Source organism: Astyanax mexicanus, chromosome 12 (assembly GCF_023375975.1).
Source record: "Astyanax mexicanus isolate ESR-SI-001 chromosome 12, AstMex3_surface, whole genome shotgun sequence".
NCBI lineage: Eukaryota > Metazoa > Chordata > Actinopteri > Characiformes > Acestrorhamphidae > Astyanax > Astyanax mexicanus.
In genome coordinates, this window is record NC_064419.1 from 35,341,690 (window position 1) to 35,363,877 (window position 22,188).

Sequence of the window (22,188 nt, forward strand, 5' to 3'; positions counted from 1 at the left end):
CGTAGCTGTATTCTTTTGAACGAATAAAGCTACAAAACAGTCCACCTTCTTCCACGTCTGCTGTGTCCCCTACATGGATGACTTATGGCTTGCTTTCAAAAGGGCTTTCTTTCTGCCACTTTTTTTTCATAAAAGGCTTGATTTGTGAAGAATAATACTTTTTAAGGCACTGTATGTGGAGCAAGTTTTGTAGTGACTGCAGCTAAATCCATCATGACCTGCAGCTGTGCAAGACAAAGAAAAAGGATAAATGCTATTAAATTAGCTGGGTATTCTAAAAATGCAAGATCAAGGTTCCCTCTAGAAGTATTGGTCATTATTGGAGAACTGTTGCCAAAATATTTTAAACATTTCAGTAATCTTGGCATTTTTGTAGCTGTTAATAAAATCAACAAAAAATCTTACAATGCAGTGAGAGATTCCTATAAAGGTGTCTTTTTTTTTAAAGATTAGTCATAACTGATTTCCACATTTTTTTGTATACATTTTTAATGGGGTTTACATTATTTTAGTCCTAATTTTCAGTAATGACCTCTATGCTATTTATATTGTCTTGTTAAAATACAGCTCTGGAAAAAAATAAGAGACCACGTCAGTTTCTCTGATTTTCCTATTTATAGGTATATGTTTAAGTAAAATTAACATTGTTGTTTTATTCTATAAACTACAAAAAACATTTCTCCCAAATTCCATTTAGAGCATTTATTTGCAGAAAATGAGAAATGGCTGAAATAACAAAAAAGATGCAGAGCTTTCAGGCCTCAAATAATGCAAAGAAAACAAGTTCATATTCATAAAGTTATCAATATTTTTAATCACAGTTTTCATGCATCTTGGCATATTCTCCTCCACCAGTCTTACACACTGATTTTGGATTAATGCCACCTCTCCTTGTGCAAATATTCAAGCAGTTCAGCTTGGTTTGATGGCTTGTGGTCATCCATCTGCCTCTTGATTATAATCCAGAAGTTTTCAATTTGGTAAAATCAAAGAAACTCATAATTTTAAGTGGTCTCTTAATTTTTTCCAGAGCTGTATATACGTGATTTGTTGTGGTTTTGCATGTTTTACATAAATCTGTCTTATCAATCATGTAGTATCTCTTTTTTAAATCTTACAGAAGGGGAGGATTATTATGTATGGAGGCAGCGAGTGCCGCATGGCATTGTTCAGTGTGCAAAAGCAGGGGAACATGAGCAGCAGTGACGCAGCATATAAGGACCCAAGGCTGAGGGGCCTTTGTGTAAGCATGAACAGTGGGACCTGACTGCTGAAGGCAATTATAGCACGAGCAATCTTCCTTCTTCTTTTCACACAATAGCCCTTCCTGCAAAAAGAACACACTTACTGAAGCAAAGAGTGGAGAGCATTGTCTACACTGTCTATAGACAATACACTATACAGTGAGTACTTAAGTCAATTACTACTATTACTACTGCTACGTACCTACACCAAACATACCACATGCAGATCTAAACAATGTCAAACGCCGTAATTGTTAAACATAAACAGCCTGTTTATTTGATACATTTTGTAATACTGTATAATACTGTTTGTATTATTTTATATGGAGTGAGATCTGCTGAATTATCAATTGATTAGCAAGCCTAAATACAGCTCTGGGAAAAAATAAAAGCCCACCTAAAAATTATGAATTTCTTTGATTTTACTAAGTAAAAAAAAACTGCTTGAATTTTTGCACCAGTAGTGACATAGATGCATGGCCAACATGCATGAAAACTGTGATTAAAACCAGGGTTATTCCACCAAATATTAATTTCTGAACTCTTAAAACTTTATGAATATTAACTTTTTTTCTTTGCATTATTTGAGGTCTGAAAGCTCTGCATCTGCCATTTCTCAATGCTTAGGGGTTTGTTAAAGCTAGGCCTGTCATAATAATTACCTTATTGAGTTGTCATACATTATACAGTACCAGTAATGTATTTAATTTATGTTCTGGATTGTAGATTAATAATAAAGAGACACATTTAGATTTATGTAGTAAATAAAAAAGTTTTTGTCCTCCACAATCCCCTGATTTAAACCGGTGTGAGGTAGTGATTTGTGATGAGCTGGAGATACACAGTCTGAAGGAAAAGCAGTAACTATTGTTCAGCACCTCCAGGAACTCCTTCAAGACGCTAAGAAACTATTCCAGGTGACTGTACCTCATGAAGCCAATATTAAATTTACAATGTAAGATATTATAAAAAAGAAAGAAAACAAATTGAATAAATTGAAAGGCTTTCTACTAGATTTTTCGACTGATTTGACTGAAATTGACATTAGTGTGGGGTCAGTATGTTGACTGATCACCACCCCACCTTACCCCCAACTCCATCTCCATCATTCCTGAGCAGACAGTTCCACCGCTCCACTGTTCAATGCTTTATCTGCTCTGGAGCGTCCTATTGGCAGTACATCTCTACAGGATCAAGACAAGCTGTGTGTATGTGCATTTGCACATCTGTGTCAGCAATGTCTCCTTGATAAAGTAGCTGAATGCATTAATAAGAAGAGGATGTCTGCAAACAATCAAACATATAGTCTATAAACATAATGATAGAAGAAACAGTAAGGCATTAGTTTGAGGAGCCTAGGCATGTCAAATAAAAGCACACGCCAGTTAGACAAGAAAGGCAAAGGACTGGAAGCAACATGCCTCCAAAGTGCTCAGCATGTCATTAACTCAACCAACAGAATCACACATGAATGACTTCTGCACGGCTTGTTCCAGGCTTGTTGTGTCATGAACTAATCAGAAGTTTAGAGAAACTACTTAAGAGACGTGTGATTAACTCTGCTGGCATCTCCTCTGGAAATAGTGATGTTTTTTCTGACAATTAGTCACCCATTGAAGACCTGGAGCAGAAGGAAGATGCTTCTCACGATCTCTTGCCTAATTAAAAAAAAACAAGATGTGCCTTATTACAACCCCAATTCCAAAAATGTTGGGACGCTGTGTAAAATACAAATTAATGTCAGTAAAACAGAATTATCTATGTTTTGTTCACAAAAGAACACTTATCAGATGTTGAAAGTGAGACATTTTTATCATTTTCTGAAAAAACATTAACTCATTCAGAACTCGATAGCAGAAATGCATCTCAAAAAAGTTGTGATGCAGCAACAAAAGGCTGGAAAAGTAAATAATAAAATTCAGCTGCAATTAGAGCAAATTGCAACCAACTCACATAACTGGGTATAAAAGAGCATTTTAAGGGGTGCCGAGTGGTCCAGCAGTCTTGCGTGCTGCCACCATGATTTGGTGATTCCTGGTTCGAATCCTGGTCATGCAGCTCTCCATCAACTGCTGGAGCTCTGAGAGAGAGCACAATTGTCCTTGCTCTCTCTGGGTGGGTGGATGGCACTCTTTTTTCCCCTTATCACTACTAGGGTGATGTCGATCAGCACAAGCCGCCTGTGAGCTTATGTATCGGAACTGACTCGCTGCGCTTTTCTCTGAATGCGCTTTGATGCTACTCGGCAATGCTGCATTAGCAGCAGTTCGAAAAGAGGCGGTGGGTGACTTCTTTCTTTCTGTATGGCTTTGCAAACTAAGAGTCTTAATGCTGTTCTGCATTTTGACTTTTTGTTTTTCAATGAAGATAAACCAACATGAACAGAAAAGCTAAGTCAGAAACCACTGGAGTACTGAAAAACAGACACCAACAGTTCGGCCAAGGTAAGCAACAGCGGTTGATGACAGATTTACTGTAAGAGCTGTGATCAAAAACCTTAAAACAACAGTTAGTGTTATCGTCATACACGTCCGCAGGGCAGGGCTGAAATTAATCCACTGTAAAGATAAGCATATATATAGAGGCCATACCATGAAATTCAAACCACAGTAAGAAGAGTCACAAAGATATGAAGTTTGAATTTGCAAAGACATACAATAAGGAGGAATAAATGTTTTATGGAATAAAGCTTATAGACCGATGAGACCAAGACTAATCTACATCAAAAAGATTTAAAGGGCAATGTGTAAGCCAAGACATGCAAGCTAGGGCATGCATAGTGCCACTCAAACTGGCTCATTAATTGTTAATAATTTGTTGCTGTCATGCTAAAAACTTGTATCTCTGTCTGTTTTTTTCCACTTTGTGACATAAGAATGTAAGTCTGACAAGTTTTTTTTTTTTACATTACATGCAAGATTGCATAAAGACAAAGCAAAATCTTTTAATGTTGACTGTAAACTAAGAAGATGGCTATTCTTAAGATACAAGGTTTTTGTACCTCATGATGTTCAGGGCTCGCAGCAGCACACATTCAGACATCTACAGTCACATTCTGTCTGCCTTTTTTATAAAAATTAAAAAATGCACCCAATTCAACTGAGTGGAACTTTATCGTGACAACAACCCAAAACAAATGGAAAAGTTTTATCTTCATAGTCAGATATTAAAGCTAGGAATGACATCTCATAAAGTCGATGGAGTTCCAGTTAACCATTAAAAAAATGCCTATTGTTTAAAATCATCTTAACAACAGTTAGCAGTTAGTTAAATACTTTGGAATTGGACAACCAGTGTTTTAATAGAGAATACAACCAAAATGTGTCTCACTTTTAAAAGAAAATGGGTTAGCACTGTCAGCAATCAGTTTATAACAATGAACGATGCAGTCTTTACCCATCCAAACTCCATGGAATTGTGTCCACATATGGAAGTTGAACAGTACTGTGTGCTTTTACTACTGTTGATGTGCAGTGCCGCCATATTGGATTTTAAAAAGGTTGTTTGAGGAGTAAACCTGACTTGTGGGGACATTTTTCTTCTCGTGCTTTAAAAATAGGGAAATATGCTTTAACCAGCTGTTTGTTGAGGTACAACCAAAACTCTAAAGTGATTTTCATGATAAAAATAATGTAACACTCACTTTGTACCAAAATTGAACATTTTAGCCCATTCTTCAAGGCCTTTGTTGGATGTGTATTTAGAACTTAGAATTTCCAACATTCCCAAATCAACCAATAACTCAATATTCTGCAGTTATTACATTAAAACATAAAAAAGAGGAATTCTACAGTTTGTAATCATTTTTTTGATCAAAGGTTGCAAAGCTGGTGGGCACAATACCCCCTCTGGCTCCTATGTGGCACTGGGCCTAAATAGACACTCAGCTCAACATCCAGGCATTGCCTCCATTATTAAAGTTTGTGCACATTAGCGTTCATTAGTTTAAGAGATATGCAGCCAACATACCATCTTGAAATAAAGTGAAATTAAATAAGCACATCAAATGCACAGCCTGTCAGAGACGTTTAGGATCAGAGTGTTTTGGGAGTCGTGTATCCCTCACGGGTAAATTGTTTTTGATGGTTCTGAATTGATATAACATCGGCGATTGAAGTGTTTGAACCTGTGTCATAATGGAAAATCAGCATAATTAATCTGAGCTGTGTCAGAACACCCTAATGTTGTGGCACAGATTGTTCTGTGTGATTTAGACGACTAAAACATAATTAAAGAATAAATAACCGAAATACCACTCCACCAAAATAACAGAAATTTAATTAAATGATGAAATTCAGATAACATAATTTATTATTAAAATATGTTTCAGATATCTTTTGCATCAGGCTTTTTAAGTCTGTTTTGCTCTGGTCGTCACCTTGCATGTCCACGAATGATTTGAGGATATTATTGCAGATTAGTGCTGATGCTGTTTTGAATGCAGAGTAGGCATTTCCGTTGTTTTCCTCCTAGCTGTGTTTTGTGCAGATGAATAAGATATTTGTGATTCTCAGTGAGTGACCTTTCTCCTCACTCTGTCTTTCTCAGTCTTCTTCACGTGGATTAACCCTTTCACTGCTGTATACCATCCCTTTTCCTTCTTTAGACTTGATTCCAATCAGATAAGATTTTTAATGTTTTCATTTATCAGTCAACATAAAATTTTTACTTTGAAGACAGAAAATTTGTTATTAACTCAACTTATTTTAGAGGTTAATAATATGATGGAAAATGCAACAGTTTGGTAAATTCCTATCACATATACATTGATATGTCACGCCATGCCACATGTTGTGGGACAGGAACTGTTCTTGTCCAATTACTTGTATTGAATGTCGATTTGATTTCTGCCAAAGTTGCTTGTCTGTTCATACCCACAATTCTAGCCAAACACTATAAATAACAAACCCACTGCACTGCCCACTGAGAGTGAAGGTAATGACTTTTATGACATATGCCCACTACACACATGAAAGTCATTACCCACAAGTCTCCAAAAGTTAAAATGTATTTATTATTTATTAATTCTAAAAACAGTCAGGTCTGGTAGGTTTTCCTTGTAGATTTTCTGGCCATGGCATGTGTTTTTCCAACAGATTTTACTGCTTACTTGAGCAACTGTGATATTGCTAATGGTGCTGATATAAGAGCTACTACAAACATGGAGATATCTGCAATAATATCCTCAATTCATTCGTAGACACACGAGGTGACAACCAGAGCAAAACAGTCTCAAACGGCTGATGCAAAAGATACCTAAAACCTATTTTATTAATTTATTTTTTTCATCATTTAAACTCATTGAACTTGGAGAGAGCTGGCAAACTGAAAGAAAGCACAACATAGTCCTTGCTAAAGTAACCAGATTAATCCAAATTGAAAGGTGACTGCACCACAAAGCACATTTTAAAAGTACTTTCCCCCATTCTTGGTGTAATTATAAAAAGACACATTCTCACTTATGAGATTTCGCTCATGTGACTGTTGCTTTAAATATAAAAATGCTAATTTCAGTCACAGTATGCTCTACTTATTTGAAGTCCATTGATGTGATGGACTAGATAGAGTAACATTGCACAATTTGTGTCAAAGTCCAAATACTGATGGATCAGACTGTATTCGAAAATAAAGCTGTTCTGCTGATTGATGGATGTTGTTAGTCCTTTTTCAGCCTCTGTGTCCACTCTAAAGGCAACAAAAGAAATTAAATGAACAGCAACATGTTTTCTGCCCTTTAAGCCATGAAGGTCAGACCATTCTCCCTCTCAAATTCTATTTCTATTCAGAAGTACAAAGAACAGATTGAAGGATATGAAGTGACCTTGAGGAGTGCATGAAATTCACTACTGTTGTGGTGAACAAACATATGGCATTATGTCACGCACTACCTCAGCATTATACAGATGTAAAAAAAAGATAAAAAAATCAAACAAACAATGAACAAACAGCTACAGAGTGTCCACAAATAGCTGTTTGTCGTATAGAGCATCCTTCAGGTCACTGCTGAGGGACAAACGAACAAAAGTGCCATGTGTTGAAGACCCAGGTGGGAGGGGATGCAGGAGATGTTCTGACGTGTGACATAACACTGATGTGAAGATGAGCTCGGGGTGTATATAAAGAGAGGGTGCTGGACACAGGCACAGGTGTACTGACCACTGTGAAATGGCCATGTCTGAGTCTTCGCTGGCAGTGTGTGTCCTCTGTCTACTGGCGCTGTCCGCACTCTCCTCAGCCTGCTACATCCAGAACTGTCCGCGAGGAGGGAAGCGTTCCTTTCCAGACAGTGCTGTGGTCAGACAGGTGAGTGGCTGAGTGGCTTCAGCATTTTAAATTTACATTCTAAATGGATTTGCATTGTCATTTGTAATTGTGTTGTGATTAATTTAATCAGGTAAGAGATTTTTTGAGTTATTTTTGCATGTTTATATTTGGCATATTGTTACAGTCTACTAAAATGGACTGTATCTCCACAAAAGTGACTTCACAGGAAAAAGATTTTGAGGATTTTAGAGCATTCCTATTGGTCTATTAATCTAAGATTATTTACACAGTGTAAAGAGCAGCTGCAGGGTTAAATGAAATTGGACAGCAGCAGTGATATGTTTCTGTTATACAGTATGTCAGTATTTTGAATGTATTTATCATATTTTTAAAATGTATTTTTTTTTATGAATTACCACTTTTCATTTTTTTTTTAAGTAAATACCAGTGTTTTCCCATATCAGCATTTTTTATTTTGTTCGACAAAAATGTTTGAAATAAATGTTTGTGCACATAATTTTAGTTTTAAATATATCAAATTACTTACACACACTATATGCCTTGCTATATGCTATATTGCATTCAGCTACTTTAATTGAATTGTTTACATCACTGACACTCACATGTGCAATTATACACGCATACAGCTTGTTTAGTACCTGTAGAGCAAAGTATTACCAATTTAATAGGATTCATGAACCTGTTGGCACCATGCCTAATGCCAGATGTGGTGCCGTGGAACTGTGTTACCTGGAATGCTGGAGCTCCATCCAAAATCAATCACCTCTTCACTCACCTCATCTAACGAATGCTTTTGTCACCAAATTCAAAATCAAATCCTCACAGCAGTACACTTTAAACCATTTTTTTTATTCTATTTTAATTTAGGAAGAAACAATAAATGAGCAGATCCCAAATATTGTATAATTGTATATCTTCCCCCTGCAGTGTATGGCATGTGGTCCTGGAGACAGGGGCCGCTGCTTTGGCCCCAGTATCTGCTGTGCTGCAGAGCTGGGCTGTTACGTGGGTTCTCCGGAGGCGGCGAGCTGCGTGGAGGAGAACTACCTGCCCAGCCCGTGTGAGAGTGGAGGGAAGGCGTGTGGATCTGAGGGAGGACGCTGTGCTGCCCGGGGAATCTGCTGCGACTCCGGTCAGTAACCAGCTGCTCGGTGTGCTGGGATGTTTTAATGATTGTAATTATATGATTATACAGTATGCATTTACTAGGGGTGTACAATATTGGCCCTGAAATAATATGTTGATATTTTTTTAATATTTCTGCAATAACAGTATTCTTGTCAAAATAAAAGTCAAAATAAAAGTTTAAGACTATATTATTGAAGCAAAATAAAAAAGGAGGTTTCCTTTCAGCTTTAAACATTCAGTACAAACAAAAAAGCCTAATTTTGTAAATAACATTAACATATCATACCCACAATAATAATAATAATAATAATAATAATAATAATAATAATAATAATAATAATAATAATAATAATACAAATCTAACATAAAAATAATGTAATGGAACAAAAAATCTACCACAATACTAAAGTGTAGTAGAATAGGTATTGCATTCATATAAACTGCTAACATAAACAATTATATAAAAATACCCTAAAAGCTTCACAGTACATGCAAATATACCAAATATAAAATAGACAAGGCAAATGAGAACTATTAAAATATGTATTTTTTGTATCATTTAAAAAATAATATTAGTATTATCATGAATGACATAATATGATTTACACTAGAATTTACATTATAATAACAGCCAATATTATTATAAAACATTTTTACTTTAAATTATTCATAGTTTCTAGAACATTTATAGGTCATTAGGTTATTATTGCAGTGTATTTGTTGCTGCAATCCTTGACTTGACCACGATAGGACCACATCAGCTACTTTTTTTTTTTTTTGCCTGATGGACAATTCTTTTGGACAGCGGTCCCACCATTACATTATATTTACATTTATGGCATTTAGCTGACGCTCTTATCCAGAGCAACTTCTAAGTTTATTCCTATTACAGAGTTTGGCTAATGTAGTGTTAGGTGTCTTGCCCAAGGACTCTTATTGGTGTAGCACAGCTTTGTCACCCAGACCTGGAATTGAACCCCAGTCTCCCTCATAGTACTTCACTGGCAAGCAGGGGGTTATCCACTGCACCACACCAATCACCAGCATAGTGGCATGAGTTGTCTTGATAGAAAGCATTTAAAAACAGCAATAAACGATTTTTACCAAATTGAAAACATCTGGAATATAATCAAAATAAAGATGGATGATCACAAGCCTTCAAACCAAGCTGAACTGCTTGAATGTTTGCACCAGGAGTATTATAAAGTTATCCAAAAGCAGCTTGTAAGACTGGTGGAGGAGAACATGCCAAGATGCATGAAAACTGTGATCAAAAACCAGGGTTATTCCACCAAATATTGATTTCTGAACTTTATGATTATGAACTTGTTTTCTTTGCATTATTTGCGGTCTGAAAGCTCTGCATTTTTTTTGTTTTTCATTTTCTGCAAATAAATGCTCTAAATGACAATATTTTTATTAGGAATTTGGGAGAAATGTTGTCTGTAGTTTATAGAATAAAACAACAGGGTTCATTTTACTCAAACATATATCTATAAATAGCAAAATCAGAGAAACTGAAGTGGTCTCTTTTTTTCCAGAGCTGTATATAGACCATAAGCACCACTTGGAAGGTTGCAAAGAAAGACTACGAACTTATTTGATTGTTAAGTGCTACTTGGGATCTTGAACATTAGTAAATTCAAGCTGAGAACATTAAAGGTCTGTTTCCTCTGAAATCCACTTTTTCTTGTTCTTTGTGAAATACAATAGGTCTCTCTGGGTTATATATATGGATGCTGCATATGAAACTGTTCCTCAGCCCCCCTTGTCTACAATAGCTAGTAAAAAAAAGTGTCTACGTTAACTTGTGAGTTCATGGCCTTGCCCACATTGGACCACCCACAGGCAGCGCCAAACCCGGGCTGCAGCAGAGCCGACACTGTCTACAGCTCACTTTACACCAGTTAGTTAAAGTTAGCTATCTTGTGTAAGGTACTATATGTTTAAATTGGATCTCCGGTTGATTTTGGGTTTTACCGATACTTTAAATACACACTAAGGAAGCACGGTTTGACAAGGTAGCTCAACTCGACAGAACACTGATAAAAAGTGTGCACCACTCTCATCAGATTTTATGATATGGAGCGAACTCTGGGGTTTTGACGTGGTGAAACTGCCCAAACACCGAATCACCAAGTCAAAGCTAAGTTTAGCTGAAAGAAATGTTATTAATGCCGTTGGGTGACCAGCGCCGCTCTGCCATGGGTGGGGTAGGGGTTGCGGGGATCTAAAGAGCCGCTTGGCCGCATGGAAAGATGTGCTGCTCATCCCCCCAAGGGACAAAGACTTAAGGAAAACACCTTAGCTAAGAATAACTGAATAGAAAGAGTTAGACAATGAAAAGATATGGCTAATGTCACATCAAGTTTCACAATCCAAAACTCACTCAACTGTAACAATAATTGCACAAAATATATATTTTTTAAAGGAACATTTTACAAGAAACATGTTTGGTTTCCCAGAAAAGGTGTGCCCTCTATGCATTGCATCAGTGAGACAAGTCATCTAGCCATCATAGTTTTGACTCGTGCCCAATTTTCCTGCCTCCAACACATCTATGGGGTCAAAAAAGGGTCATAAAGATTTTGAGTTTGTAAAACAGAAGTCACAAATGTACTGAAACTTGTAACTGCGTTTAAACAACTGCATGCACGAAAATCCAAATCCACAAATTAATTGGAATGTGCAAGCTTGAAACAGAAAGTAATATTAATAATAATTCAAATGTACAAATGTGAAAAAAATATTTTAATTATATATAAACATATATTTTTTTATTTGTAAATCCAATCTCTTCAATGTGTGAATCAGTACTGCTCAAATGGCTTAAGCTGGGTCAGACCAGAAATCACATGGAATTTGTGAGGTTGTAAATGTGACAGTGGGCGTTTTTCACTGTGGAGCTAAAAATCCTCTCATTCATCTTCTCTGCTGCGTGTGCGAAGCTCTAGCTGCAGTTGCGAATTTTGACCCTGTTTTGACGCCTGATTGATGGACCAATAGGAAAGCTTTATCCGGACCAATCAGATTACGGGGTTTGTTTAACCAATCAGAACAATGGGTGGGTCTCTGCAGGTCGGAGTACTGGGCATGTCGAAAGGTGTGGGCGTGTCGAAAGTGTGGCCGCCATTTTGGAGTCGGCCACCATGCGCCCCCCAGTGGATTAATTTACACTGAGGAAGGAGTTTAATAAACCGATAATATTCATAACTCTACCAAGTTTTACCCGATTTACACACGGTTTGGTTTGTTACAAAAAGCAGAGATGTAGTAATGATACAGGACGCTGTCACACATTACAAATATGTGCTTTCATGCTGAAATACTTTACATTATGCTCTTTATCAAAGACAGACATATGGTATAGCATATTAATTAGTACATAAATTAATTAATTTATTAATATAAATATATATATATATATATATATATGTGTGTGTGTGTGTGTGAGTGTGCATCTATGTACATAAATATAAAATTAATTCATATTATTAGAACATAATATAAAGTATTTCAGCATGAAAGCACGTATTTGTAATGTGTAAATCGGGTAAAAAATGGTAGAGTTATGAATATTATTGTTTTATTAAACTCCTTCCTCAGTGTAAATTGATCCACTGGGGGCGCATGGTGGCCGACTCCAAAATGGCGGCCACACTTTCGACACGCCCAGTACTCCGACCTGCAGAGACCCACCCATTGTTCTGATTGGTTAAACAAACCCCGTAATCTGATTGGTCCGGATAAAGCTTTCCTATTGGTCCATCAATCAGGCGTCAAAACAGGGTCAAAATTCGCAACTGCAGCTAGAGCTTCGCACACGCAGCAGAGAAGATGAATGAGAGGATTTTTAGCTCCACAGTGAAAAACGCCCACTGTCACATTTACAACCTCACAAATTCCATGTGATTTCTGGTCTGACCCAGCTTAAGCCATTTGAGCAGTACTGATTCACACATTGAAGAGATTGGATTTACAAATATAAAAAAAATATATATTTATATATAATTAAAATATTTTTTTCACATTCGTACATTTGAATTGTTATTAATATTACTTTCTGTTTCAAGCTTGCACATTCCAATTAATTTGTGGATTTGGATTTTCGTGCATGCAGTTGTTTAAACGCAGTTACAAGTTTCAGTACATTTGTGACTTCTGTTTTACAAACTCAAAATCTTTATGACCCTTTTTTGACTCCATACACATCCCATTCATGATCCGCATGTTCACTTACCTCCTAATGTGTATATACAACCTCTTGACAGGTGGAAATAAAGAGCCTGATAATCAGCCTGTCTGTGGTTTAAATGTTATGGTTGACTGGTGCACATTGATTTGCCACAAGAAAAGTCATGGCAGAGCATTGTACTGTATACATTGTTCATAAAGTGTTACCTCATAGGACAATTTAAGAACAGCCTAGGTTGAAAATGAGGTTTACCATTGGCCAAAGTGCTCATGGCAAGGCGACTTAAATTATTGGAGTTCGGCTGAGGTCTGAAAGTTGGTGCCAGATGGATGGAACATTCCATTTCTGAAATTCTGCAATCTTTTAATGTTCACAGACAATGTTCGCATTGTCTCTTGTGTACTGAGAAAACTTCACATACGGCATTACCACTCACAGTAGACAGCGCAGTGGATGGTCATGATCGTGAAATCTGGCTTGAATTTTCCATGCCAACAGACAAGCGACTGGCAAAAACGTCATCCACATTCAAAGCTTGTCAGTGCAGCTTTCTTTAGCTTTCATGGGACATGACAAAAGGGATACAAAACTAGGTCATGTTCCATACCAAATGGCACGACACTGTGTGTAGAGTATGCCTACATATAATGCACCCATGACTCATCTAATCAACAGTGTTTCTTTTTTTTTTTTTTCATTTTAAATCTATGATGTTCTTTTGTCCTCCTCTGTTACAGAAAGCTGTGTTCTGGATCCAGACTGTTCAGAAGACAGCAGGTACCAGCGTCCCGCAGAAGAAAGCACCGGACTGAACAGCGGATCAACAGGAGAGATGCTGTTACATCTCCTCAACCTGGCCACTCGAGGACAGAGACAGTTTTGAGACAGTCTTTACCCTCTCTTACCCATAAACACCCCTCAAAACAAGAAATATTGAAAGTAGCACATACCCTCTTATTAAATACTGAGATATGTGTTATTTTACTGTCTCACTATTAACTATAATGCCTCAAAACTCTGACATTTACATTGACATGCACAGTCCTTCATAGGATCCAGTGTGTAAATATGCAGTAAATAAAGCTTCTCTTGCACTAGCTCATGTCTGATACTGATGCTAAGAGGGAATATTGCCAGTGCCAATGACATGCTGAAAAGAATATTAAATAAATATTAAATAAATACTGAATTATGGTTGCTTTACATCTTTTAAAGAAACAATCCATAAGATGTTTTATTTTACACTCAATGTGCAATTACACATTCTCACCAGAGAGGTCTCTAAATCCCCAAATCAACCAAACCTATGGACTAATGCTTTAAAGCTACAGGTGATGGAAAAAAAAAATCTTTATTTAACATTACTTCGTAGGCATTGGTTTTTCCTGAGATTCTGACATTGACTTGACACTCATCAATGCTTTAAAGGGTTATGTTTCCTGTATGATCTGATCTCAATGCTTTTGGCCGAAAGTTGCGTCCTACAAATAATAATAATATTATTAATAAAAACTAAAGCATGCAATTCATTAATTTGGAACAAAATTAATCAAAACACATTGTTTACAGAGCCTGATGACATTTGTTTTATTTATCAGTGTAAATGTAGTGTCTCTAGTCATTTAGTTCAATACAATTTTTAATTTATATAGAGCTTTTTACAATTGTTGTCACACAGCAGCTTTCCAGAGATACTGGTCTAATCCTGTTTCACAGTACACAATTGTATTTGTCTTTTTCACATAAATTCAGGGAAATAATAAGATTACATTTTTATCATTATTTTCAATCATTATTAATCACAGAATATTGTTGTAATTAATACATTTCTTTTTAATTATCCACTATTATAATATGAATATAATTCAATTTTGTCAATCTTACATTCACTATTTTACACACATTTAAATATACATTATGAAACACTTAAGTCTTAAGTGACACCAGTAATTATTATTATTATTTAAAAGTTTCTGTTCTACATTGCAAGAACACATAATACAAACAAAACATTCAATATCTGACAGAAGTGAGTACACCCCTCTCATTTTTGTAAATATTTTATTAGATAATTTCATGGGACAACACTTTGCAACAAGGTAAAGTAGTCAGTGTACAGCTTGTATACAACGGTGTAAAAAGTGAGTACACTCCTAAGTAGAAATGGCAAAATTTTGCCCAAATGTCAATGTTTTGTTTGGCCACCATTATTTTCCAGCGCTGCCTTAACTTTGTTGGGCATGGAGTTCACTAGAGCTTCACAGGTTGCAACTGGAATCATCATCCACTCCTCAATGACTGGTGGATGTTAGAGACCTTGCGCTCCTTCACCTTACGTTTGAGGATGCCCAAAAGATGCTCAATATGATTTAGGTCTGGAGATATGCACAGTCCAAAAACATGAAGATCAGGTACATTGGATACTCTAAATTGCCCAGCAAAATGGAAAAATTTAAATTGATTTGGTGTGTATATATATATGTGTGTGGTATGTATGTAAGTTTGTGCGTGTGTGTAAAATGTATGCATGACTGCGCCCAGGTATAGATGGCACTCTGTCCTGGGTAAAATGCCCAGTACAGTCCTCCAGGTGGACGGTCATTTCCGGTTGAGAGTACGCTGTGCACTATTGGCTGCAGCTTCTCACAGGTGTGTGGATGAGTGCTGCATATGAATGATTGTGTGTAAAATGTGTAAATTCTAAAGCGTTCTTGGGTTTCTAGAAAGTCGCTATATAAGTGTAACTCTTACTGACATTCATTCATGTCATTCAGTGAGTGTGTGACTTCATTCTTGACCTTTTTTCTGGTTCTGTCCTTCCTCAAGCTGCTCTTCTTTCTCTTTTCTCTGCTTATTTGGCTTGAGGTGCTTTCTCACTGAACGTTACTCAATATTTATTGTTCCAGAAACAAGATTAACCACTACTGGTGTTGAATCACTCTAGTGTCCCAGGCTTCTTCTCAGGCAATTATGCCTGTCATTGAGATAATACTCCTGCTTTTACTAACAAAAGACTGATGCTCTCACTGTAGCCTCCATTCTGTCTTTTGTCCCTGCCAGCTCCAGTGAGACCGTTTTTTTAATGGTCAATAGCCATTCAAAACATGTAATTTAGGCCTACAAATCAGTTAGATTTTACAGTGTTTTGTCAATTTTGGAACAATCATTTAAAATGAAATAAATACAAAACTCTGTGAATCTTCTTAAGTACTACAGACTTATATGTATGTGTATATATTCTTGACATTGAAAAATGAAATGGATGAAAAGAAAACCCTGGGATTAATCTCCGTGCAAAACATGAGGATGTGAAGCAGAACAGAGGCAGCGATGTTTACACTGCTGTCAGTCTCAGTGAAAAGACGTTTTAAAAAAGATGTTTTTAATTTTCAGGCAGAACTAAATCCCTTTATTATTTCTCTACACAATAGTCTTTTATCTACCTACTGAAAAGTATCTGATTCCATTTTTGGTCTATTGACATTACTTTAAAAACACTGTACAGTGTATTTTCCAGTTGAGTCAGGTGTGTCCTGTAGCCTTAACCCATTTTTCACTTCAGCTAAGAGGCTTAAGGAAAGGAAACTAAAAGAAAAAAAAACTAGAAAAACAAAAATCTCTGCTTATAAAATGACTTGCATGCAAATACAAGTCAGAATAAAATGGTTAAAGTATGAAAAATGCTATTAAAAATACTTGTATTTTATTACAGACAGTACAAACCAATGATATTTCAGTTTTGTCTGCATGGTCAGCTTTATTCCATTTGTGAATATACATACATTACTCCATGCAACACATTCCATATCGTCCAGCAGTTTGTAAGTTGTTAATAATGGGTAACCTCTGGGGATGGCTTAGAAACACCCTTACCTGTATAAGTTGTAAGGTGTTATCTTGTAAGTGATGCTGAATGCTGGTCAGCATGCTCTTGGACTCTCTGTTGTTGGGAGGTTATGGGAGCAAGTTTTCATTTTCTGGACTGTGTGAACTGGGTTAACTATTTCATTACCACAAGTTCATACTAACAGTGTAGATTATATTGGTTAATTTTGGTGGATAAATAATAATCAATTAAGGAATCAAAGATTTAAAATAAACTTTAAATAGATTTTTTTTTTTTAAATATATATATTTTTTAAATACAAGGTTATTCTCCTTCAGTGGAAATGTTGGGTTACCTCAAAGGGTTCAGTTACAGTATTAAAACTTTATGACTTTAATTATGTTCTTTCAGACCAACTTTGTTGGAAACACAGAAGCCCCCTCTCACTCCTACTGATTTTCAGTAGTGGATCAAATACACAAATCACATACTTGAGTTAAAATAGAGACACCCAGGTTAAAGTATTACTCCAGTAAAAGTAATGTAAAAAGTAAAATCATAAAAATAATTTACCCATAAATATACTTAAGCAATAAATGTAAAAGTACCATAATAATTATTATGTCTCTAAAGTTCTATTATAATTTTAATAACAATAGCTCATTTTAAGGTTAAAGTCTCTGGTGTCATTATTGCCTTCTCAAACATTTAATACAATGACACTAATGCACTGACTATTAAAATTATCATAAACTGGCTTTAAACACAGATTATACATATATATATATATATAAGTAGACATATGCCCCTCAAAACTTTTTTGACGTGTTTATGTTTTTATGCACATATAAACCAAAAGAACAACAGATTTTGCACAATGTATTGGAGTAAAAAGTAAGATGATGTAATTAAAGTAAATATCCCCCAAACTGGAAATACTTCATTAAAGACTTCACAAAAAATACTTAAGTACAGTAACAAATTACATTTACTTCAGTTCTGCTCTCCACTACTGATTATCTGATCAGTGAAACTTTAGAAAACCACTTTTTCATGTTTTTTTTTTTATTCTATATAACAAGTTGCATTCTCTCAACATTTACACACCTGTTTAGACATTCAACTGAGTGGAAGATTTTATTTTCTCTTTGCTTTGAATTCCATCAGAGCCATCTGAGTTACTATTTGTCCCCAGGCTTCCAATAAAAGTGCACGCAAGCAGGAGGCTGAAAGCTGGGCGTGGACGGTTGTGTGCAGCTTATAACTGAGACCTGCATCTATACACTTTCACTCTTATTATCATCATGGAGACCCGAACAGTGAGCATGTTGCTGCTGATTGTGTGTGCAGTCATCATCTTCACCGCCACCACCACAGAGGGTAAGAAATCATCTTGCGAGGAAAGAATAACATGGTGCTAAAATATATATATATATTTGTGAAATATTATTTATTTTTGAAAGTGTTTAAAGACATGTTAATACTGTAGGGACACATTTGTGCTGATTTTTAAAAAAATTATGCACTCATTAGTTCCAACTTGTACATTATTTCTGAGTATATAAAATGCAAAACTTTGGTGATTAACTGGAATTTCATACAAATGTAATATATTCCACTGCATTTTACTGCTACTTTGTGAGTTAATGCTTAGGTTATTACTTTCACAAATCTTAAAGATTAATAGTGTAGTACACATGGTATAGTATAGTATTATCAGTTTAGCACAGTTTTCTTTTGGCTGCTGTATCAGAGCTGGGAATTCAGCACGTACCAGCCTAGTGATGATGCATTGGTGGCAGTTCAAAAAGAGGTTATTGCTGACTTCACATGTATCGCAGGAGGCATGCACTTGTCCTGACCGTTCTATAGGGGGAGTCTTAGTGTGTATCGCACAGATGCACTAAAATAAACCTTTTTGGCTGAAACTGAATCCCAACAAAGCAAAACATTTGACAGAAAGCTGAATACTAAATGCCGAACACATTTTTTGCAGGAATTTGTTAGTTTTACAACTTTTACAACAGCCTGAAATATTTGTCTTGCTTTTCAAAGAAGACGAGAAAATCTACAATTGAAAAATATTAACTGAATACTGAACATTTAAATCATTTTTATTTAGTGCATCACTAGTGGGTGGGTTAACAAATTTGGTAAATATTCAAGAAAGAAAGGAATGTTAGTGTACATATTCCTACACTGGGACAGTTTAGACCTCAAGTGTGTATCAGTTTGAACTGCCATTCACAGAGTTATTCAGGTCAATGGTTAATTAGCACAGCATTCAAACTGGTTTCAGCATAAGTGCGCATGCGTTCCTCCTCCAACATACTTGTTTGTGTGGTGGCGAATGATGGACATTTGTTTTCACTTGCATCGCCCAAAGGCACTGCACTGTACCTGAACATTATAAAGGAATTCGATTCAATTGATACACGCCTTACTTAAATGCAGCTCTTTCTTTAAAGGCAAGCCAAAATCTTCCTCACGTGTTTTGGTTGTAAAAAAAAAAACGTGACCACTTTTTGGAACATTGATCTAAAGGTGGTTGATTGTGGATTGGTTCTGGATCTCAAATGCCACTTCAACTCATTGCAAATATATTAAATGATGCTCCATTACATTCTAAAAAAAAGATTTTTAGAATTTCAGGAATTCCAGACCCCTCCAAGTGAAGCTACAAGAAATACCTCATAAAGACCACCATTAATAGGCTAATACATGACTACGTGTGCCGCAAATGGGTGCATCATAACTTTTTGAAATTAATCAAAGGCTAAATATTTTACCTTTTGAACACATCTGCATCAATTCTGTTTTAATAAATTACACTGTTTTCCACCAGGAAGCATCCCAGCATGCTGTGTGGAACTTTCAAGGAACATTTCCTGCAAGATGTTAAAAAAAGTCAAAAAATATGACATTCAGAATGCTGGAGGCTCCTGTGATAGCCGTGCCTTAATGTGAGTCTATACACCATTCTTTACATTTCACAAATTTTGCAAACATATCATTAATATCCATTGGTTTTGTTTGTTTGTTTTTTACTCTTAACCTATTTTACTGTGGTGCAGTTTTTGGAATTTTACTATAGATTTTTTCACTCCTCTTTTCAGACTCTATTTGAAAAACAAGCCGTACTGCGCAGATCCCAAGTTTCTTCCCATCTTAGAGCTTCCAAAAAAGAACAGTCGCAACTGGCTCAAGCGCTGCAAAAAACTAATGAGCAAAATGTAAAGAGACACACATATCCTAATCATCACATTAATCTCTGTATGTGATGATTCTCCAGGTTAACTTGTTCTTTAAGCTTTTGTAAATTACACAAATAAATATTATAACCACTGCATGCTTCATTGCAAAGGCATGTTGATTTCTGTGTTTAGGTGTGCAGGAGTCTTCAGATGTTCTTCATGTACTTAGTAAATATCAGAAAGCACTTCTATATTTGGCATTCCAGTTTTTGGTGATGAATCAACAACGGCTGTAAAATAATGGCACACCCTGAAATGCCCTTTTTGTAAATGTATTTGATGTATGTACATATTTCCACTTAAAGTTTTCCGTGTTGTGCCAAGAACTCTGTTATCTGAGCAAGATGTGAATAAATGGACAAATGATACACTGTGATTATCAATTTACATGTTCTCTGTCAAAATGTCTTAAGATTGACTTTAGATTTCATTTGTATGTTTAAAATATGATATGAAATGTGGTCAGTCACAAATTCTGGATAAAACATTCACTGTTTAGCTTTTATATTTAAGAATTTCGTACAGTCCTGTTAATCAGATCATATTTATTTCCTTTTAATGTCTAAGTGCCTTGTGTTCTGCCAACTGTATACACATTTTAAACCACCTATAATATAAAGAACCAGTACAAAATCAGCTTCCAGTAAAACTGCTCTTGAGCTGGATTTGTCAGCAGTGTGGTCATACTTAACTACCTTTATCAGGTTGGTCAACATTTTGGCTGATTGGCTTTGTCAAGGTAGGGTTGGCTCATAACAGCTGAACCAGCAAACTTAAACAAAAACTTACCCTAGGCTGGTCAAGAGCTAAACTGTTTAACCAGTACAAACATTTAACCAGTTCAACCAGCTTGAGCAGGCTGTTTTTAGCAGGGTAACTTACAGTCAATCTTACAGTAAATTACTCTTCAAGTGTTTTCACAGTCTCAGACAATTTTTTCCTGTGGTGATTCTCTGAAGTGAGTGCCTTCTAAACTTACTTTAAAGAACCATTAAGGATTTTTTGCAGGTGCATCATCAGATATTAAAGAAACATGATAAGTTAAAGCACTGGCAGCTCTTGTCATTAGAGCTTCAGCCTCTGAACCTGCCCACTGCCATTCCCCCAGTCCCATTTTTACATGAGGGTTGGCAGGTATAGAACACAACAACACACAATCAGTGTGCTGTAGCCATGGAAACGGCAGAGCTAGCTACTTTTCTTCTGAACAGGTAATCACTGACCTTCAGTCAGGTTTGCAGCTGTTTACTACCATCTGCAGTGACCAGTGAGACAGAATTGTTTGGAATAATAGACTTAACTCTCATTTAGTTCTGATTGTTCCTATACATATTTTTGATTAATGGAAACCACAAAGTGCATTTTAAAGTCATAATTTATAAATCTATGCATTATGCATTCTGAGGTAAAACTTTTCTTTTTTTAATGTGTTGTCTAGTAAGTTATTCTAGCCTTTTGTTTTATTGGGCAAAAATGCTAACAGCTAATGACAACACAGCTAAACACTCATATTCAGCAGTTAGCTATCTCAAAATAAGGACGTATCTCAAAAAAACGACTTAGAATCTTAAAATCATGATATAGCATCAGTGGCGGATGCTGGTCTTGCAAGGAGGGGAAGCTCAATTTCAGCCTACATCTTAACATATGTAGTTTTATTTATATGTAAATTCTACTCTCCCTAAGATTTTTTTTTGTAAACAAAAGGCATTATTTTCAAGTTTTCACTACACAACAAAAAGGTACCCATTCTTTACATTGAACAATTAAATAAAAATAAAAAACGCTATGACATGAATAAACATAAAATGATCAGTAAAAAAAAACATTACGCAAAATCTTTAAAGTTGGTAAAGGAAAAATTGCAGGTAAATTTATTTCCTTTTTGGACAGTTTTAATTTCCTTAAATAATCCCTTTATTAATTTAAATTTAATTAATTTATTTTTTTAATGATAACACAATACTTACTACTGGCCCCTGTTCATTTATGTTCTGAGATGGTTTCATCAAGAGGCATGGACAACAGTACATTTTATTTGTTTACAGCACTTCCAGTCAGCCAGCTCACTTTATCATACCAGGACAGCTGAAAAGACCTGTTACTTTTCCCCACCTTTTACACCAAATTAATCTGAGCAGTTGATCTGCCCTCCTGTTTAACTCTTAAGTTTTTCTTTGTGAGGAAGACTATCAAATGGCTTCGCCAAAATTCGTCCACAACATTAAAACTGTCTGACATTATGTGCAGCTTGCA

At 35.8% G+C, this 22,188-nt stretch overlaps 2 protein-coding genes across 2 annotated transcripts; both read left to right on the plus strand.

The window, feature by feature from the left end:
- Positions 1-7,321: 7,321 nt before the first annotated feature.
- Positions 7,322-13,949, plus strand: LOC103042813 (arginine vasopressin). Its single transcript, XM_049485900.1, has 3 exons — positions 7,322-7,547; positions 8,457-8,661; positions 13,590-13,949. The coding sequence occupies exons 1-3, from the start codon at positions 7,410-7,412 to the stop codon at positions 13,733-13,735; spliced, it is 489 nt and encodes a 162-aa protein (XP_049341857.1). The 5' UTR covers positions 7,322-7,409; the 3' UTR covers positions 13,736-13,949.
- A 1,143-nt stretch (positions 13,950-15,092) lies between these two features.
- Positions 15,093-20,300, plus strand: ccl27a (chemokine (C-C motif) ligand 27a). The gene is made up of 4 exons (XM_022670413.2): positions 15,093-15,159; positions 17,948-18,058; positions 19,524-19,641; positions 19,795-20,300. The coding sequence occupies exons 1-4, from the start codon at positions 15,093-15,095 to the stop codon at positions 19,913-19,915; spliced, it is 417 nt and encodes a 138-aa protein (XP_022526134.2). The 3' UTR covers positions 19,916-20,300.
- Positions 20,301-22,188: the final 1,888 nt, after the last annotated feature.